A 5,000-nucleotide genomic window follows, 5' to 3' on the forward strand; every position below is an offset into this window, starting at 1 on the left:
TTCTCAAAACTAAAGTTGCTAACTACAGTAGCTACTTTGCTGTTTTCAATGTATTTTCCCATTGGCAACTACCGAAGTTGCAAACAGGCTAACAACTTCTCTTTTGAGAAACCCCAGAGTTGTGTAAAGAATGAGTAGTTCTACTTCTACTTTAGACAACTCGGCCCCTGTCTTAGTTAGTCCTCTGATATAAAGTCCACTGGCCAGACACACACACTGTACTACAAAGGAATCACAGCTTGGACTCATGTCATGATTTTGGCATTAACTGTGACTGATTTCTTTGTGTGTTGTGTACCAGATGTGTCAATAGATGTTCCAGACTTCCTGGATCTGAATCGGCTGCGTGCTACTGGCCTGCAGAGCAGTGAGGAGGAGCTACCAGACCTCGCTCCACCAATCGTCATTCCCGAAGACACCAGAGGTACACAGCCATATAGATGCACACACACACACACACACACACACACACACACACACACACACACACACACACACACACACATGCATACACACACACCAGTGGCGTAACAACTCGGTCACGGGCCCCGGTGCGAGTATCCAGCACGGGCCCTCGGAGGTTGTTCAAATTTTAGGATGTTTTATCTAGCCTAATACATTACGGGTGAAAGGGTGGGCTATATTCTTTGCAATTGCAATAGCATCGTGAATGCTGCAACGATGTGCACATTTACATCATAGAGTAGGCCTATTTAAGTTATCTGTCCCAAAAAAACCCAGGACAAACGCAAAGAAAGGCTTTCGGAATATGTGTCTAGAGACCGGTTGAGACAGGGACAGTGGGCTGGAGACTAGCAGTGTGTGCGTGTGCTTGCGAGCGCACGGTGCCTGCCCAGCTGACAGCACAGCAGGCTACACAGACGAGGGAGACAACCCTACTGATCTTAAGCACCCCAGTTTAAACTTCATAGATAAAAAAATAACACTAAGGACTTAAAAGATAGTTAGCACAATCAACAGGATATGCCTTCATAATGATTTCAATCTTCCACTACCCCACATACACAAGTTGCCACTGCAAAGTTTTGCCAAAGATTCTCTATTCTAAACCGTCTCTGGTTTTGCGTCCTTTGGCATCATCAAATAACGGCACAATATGCAATGCTGGTTATGGAAGACGGTCCTGGCTGCCATAAACATGGGGAAAGGTGGAGACGGTGCACTTTGAATGGAAACACAACATCCAAGACCAAGACAACCATGCCAACACATTGGTGACAGCCCACCAGTAAAACATACACAGATAGAGCTCTACACACGCACACAGAATGGTCCACTTATTTAGATTTCTTTCTCCCCTCCCAGAGCTGACAACTCGAGAGTCCACTTCGTAACATAGCCAAGCTAACAGAAGAACTTAACTTATATTATGCTAACAGGAGAAACGCTAGATGATAAAATCAATATGGAGTGGAGATGCTGTTAGCGAGTCAGCACAACTAGTTGTCAATTGGAGAACACACAACTAATTTATAAGTTATAACGCTGGGAATAACTACAGCAATACCGCTGTCACAGATTACAAACTAGAATGGACACCGTTAAAAATGTGCCTCGTCTCATTCGTTTAACCAGACCCTGCCGAACCCAGACTAAGTCACTGGACTAGAAATGTGACAACAACTGGAAAATACCTGAAGGAGATGAGTGATATGAAATCAATATAATGCCACAGCGGACATTATTATAGGGAAACCTGTCCTTACCTTCTTCGTAGCGTCTTTGAAATCTTCACAGATAATATCCAAGGAGGTCTAATATCCATAGGATGTTCTTGCTAGCCAGTAGCCATCTCTATTCTTGGCGAATGAAGTGACTAAACTCATTTTATATTCCGCCTTCAAGAAAGCCAACAACGCATACTACTACAATATAGATAAGATGAGAACAAAAGGCCACGTTTTGACTGACCAGCATGCATTTAATTTGAATTGGTAAGGGAATCAATCATGTGGTAATTCCAAACAGAGCGTTACCACTGGCGACTCGCGCTCCCTGTTTACATACAGCCAATTATAGTGTATGAAAATATATATCCCACAATTCCTGGCCGCAATGTAAAAAATAAAATGCACAAATATAGCGTTCATGTATTACCTTTATTGCTATTTGAAACATTTGTCTGAATAATTTGACTGCCAATGTAATGACCTATAGGAATATAGTAACTAAAAGTGCCAATTTGCAATTGATTTAATGCTCTAAATAACCACCGTCTTGTGGGAGTCTGCCACGGTCTATAAACAGTGTCTGGACAATATGTGAAGGTGCATTGGGTATTTTGCGTATCCGTTCATCAAATCGCCATCAACGAGTATGCTGTGGGTGCCTGCGAACCTCTTTGAAGGGCCCGGTCACGGGCCCCTCAGTGGTCGCGGGCCCCGGTGCGACTGCACCTGCTGCACCGCCTATAGTTACGCCACTGACACACACACACATATACACACACATACACACACCCTAAATACAGACACACACCGCAATATATACGGTATATGCACAGACATAAACACACAATGTAGACACACACACACACACACACACACACACACACACACACTCTCTCTCTCTCTCTCTCTCTCTCTCTCTCTCTCTCTCTCTCTCTCTCTCTCTCTCTCTCTCTCTCTCTCTCTCTCACACACACACACACACACACACACACTCCCTCTCTCTCTCTCTCTCTCTCTCTCTCTCTCTCTCTCTCTCTCTCTCTCTCACACACACACACACACTCTCACACACACACACACACACACACACACACACACACACACACACACACACACACACACACACACACACACACACACACACACACACATTGACAAGTGCACACATAGTAGATGTGTTATTGATCTGCTGATGTCTTCTCTTTCTTCTTCCAGATAACTCCATGAGCAACTCCACAGACTGTAAGTACCTCTGCCTACCTCTACCTCTGTGTTTGTGTGTGTGTGTGTGTGTGTGTGTGTGTGTGTGTGTGTGTGTGTGTGTGTGTGTGTGTGTGTGTGTGTGTGTGTGTGTGTGTGTGTGTGTGTGTGTGTGTGTGTGTGTGTGTGTGTGTGTGTGTGTGTGTGTGTGTGAAAGGTCAAAGCTGTAGGAGAGAATCTAATGAAGCCCAAAGAGACTCAAATACAAAACAGAATCTCTCTCTCTCTCGCTCTATCTCCCTTCATCTTCCCCTACCTCTATCCCCACCTCTCTCAATCTTTAAATGTCTCACTATCTCTCAATCAATCCATCTCCCCCTCTCTATCATTCTGTCTCTCTGTCTCTGTCTGTCTGTCTCTCTCTCTCTCTCTCTCTCTCTCCCTCCCTCTCACTCTCTCCCTCCATCTTCCCCAATCTCTCTCCATATCTCTCCATGTCCTTCTCTCTCTCTCTCTCTCTCTCTCTCTCTCTCTCTCTCTCTCTCTCTCTCTCTCTCTCTCTCTCTCTCTCTCCCTCCATAGCTCCAGAGATAGACGAGGCGTCGGTTATGCAGCTGGCTGAGATGGGCTTCCCCATAGAGGCGTGCAGGAAGGCCGTCTACTACACGGGCAACATGGGGGCCGAGATGGCCTTCAACTGGGTCATCGCTCACATGGAGGAACCTGGTGAGAGAGAGAGAGAGAGAGAGAGAGAGAGAGAGAGAGAGAGAGAGAGAGAGAGAGAGAGAGAGAGAGAGAGAGAGAGAGAGAGAGAGAGAGAGAGAGAATGCGCGTGTGTGACAGTAACTCCCAGAGAAAGGATGTGGAATGGTACTGATGAAGTACAACACTGGTTCCCAAACTGGGGGTCAGGGCCCCCAGTGGGCTGTGGAGATACTGCAAAATACTGTACAATACTGCAAGATACTGTAAAAATACGTTTTATAAAAACGGGGGGGAAACACAGTTTAATAGTTAACATAATTAACTCTGTTAATTAGAAGCAGTTCTCACTTATAAAGCATGTATTTACTTTTCCTGTGAAAATGAAAATTAGAATTTAGCAATTTTATTGGACAAATAGCGTTAGGTGTTTGTAATAGGGATGTCAACAATTAACTTTAGTCAATTAAAACATTAATCGATGAAAAATAAATAATTGCAGTTAATCGCCAACTTGACTTGTGAGCGACCCAGGTGAAATGGGCAAAGTGTGTGTGAAGAGGGATGTGAAGAGTGGAGACATTCCAATCCCCTTTGGATAAAATAATAGAAATTAATTTAACTGGCGAAGAATGTTATGGATTGTTTGGAATAGAATGGTAGAGTAGTATGGGCAAACTGTTATTTAGTGTACTCTGACATCATGTACTGTATGTGCACTTCATACATTTTAAAACAATGAACCCAGTTAAACATAAAAAAGCAAGTTGCCCTGCTGCCTTAAGTTTGTAAGGTAACTCAACTTGAGCTCTGTCAGAACCATTATAGTCAAGAAACACAAGAGAAGAATATGAATGCAGTTTCATTATTGAAATGATGAATTACATTTGGCTCTGTTCAGAGGAGCCCCCCTATTTCCATGAGCACCATGCAAAAGAAGAGACTCAGGGGGCAGCAGCAGTTAGGGAATTCTCACCCCGGCCAATCAGGGAGAGATAAATATTCCCCCAAGAACAGAACCAAGCAACATGACAAGAAAGAAACTTGCCACGTCATACACGACAAGGCGGAGGCTTGGAGGAGGGGAGGATGTTGGTAGCAAAAACCAAGCAGCGTACACATCAGGGAGTAAGGGATAGAATTTAAAGGGGCGCGCCACAGCAGCGTGGCCAATTGCTAGGGAGGAGAGATGAATCGGCTAAGGGGATACACCTGGATCAATTAGAGGTGAGGGGCAGGCGGCACGCTTCTTGACTACCATGGCCTGGTCAGAACTAACGTTTGAACACTCGATTTAAGTCTCGAGTTGAGTAAACTCACAAACTTAAGGCAGCAGGGAACTTACGGTACTTTTTTACGTTTCACTGACTTGCAATGTTTTGCAGAACACTCCTGGATGTTTCAGGT

The 5,000-nt window shown here is 44.5% G+C and overlaps 1 protein-coding gene across 1 annotated transcript in view; it reads left to right on the forward strand.

Moving 5' to 3' along the window:
* Window positions 1-5,000, forward strand: part of usp13 (ubiquitin specific peptidase 13) — a 52,950-nt gene that overhangs the window by 32,363 nt on the left and 15,587 nt on the right. The window contains exons 15-17 of the mRNA XM_063201919.1: window positions 302-424; window positions 2,907-2,933; window positions 3,474-3,617. Coding sequence (XP_063057989.1) covers window positions 302-424; window positions 2,907-2,933; window positions 3,474-3,617 — 294 coding nt within the window. The remainder of the gene's footprint in view (window positions 1-301; window positions 425-2,906; window positions 2,934-3,473; window positions 3,618-5,000) is intronic.

Source organism: Engraulis encrasicolus, chromosome 6, assembly GCF_034702125.1.
Source record: "Engraulis encrasicolus isolate BLACKSEA-1 chromosome 6, IST_EnEncr_1.0, whole genome shotgun sequence".
Taxonomy (NCBI): Eukaryota; Metazoa; Chordata; class Actinopteri; order Clupeiformes; family Engraulidae; genus Engraulis; species Engraulis encrasicolus.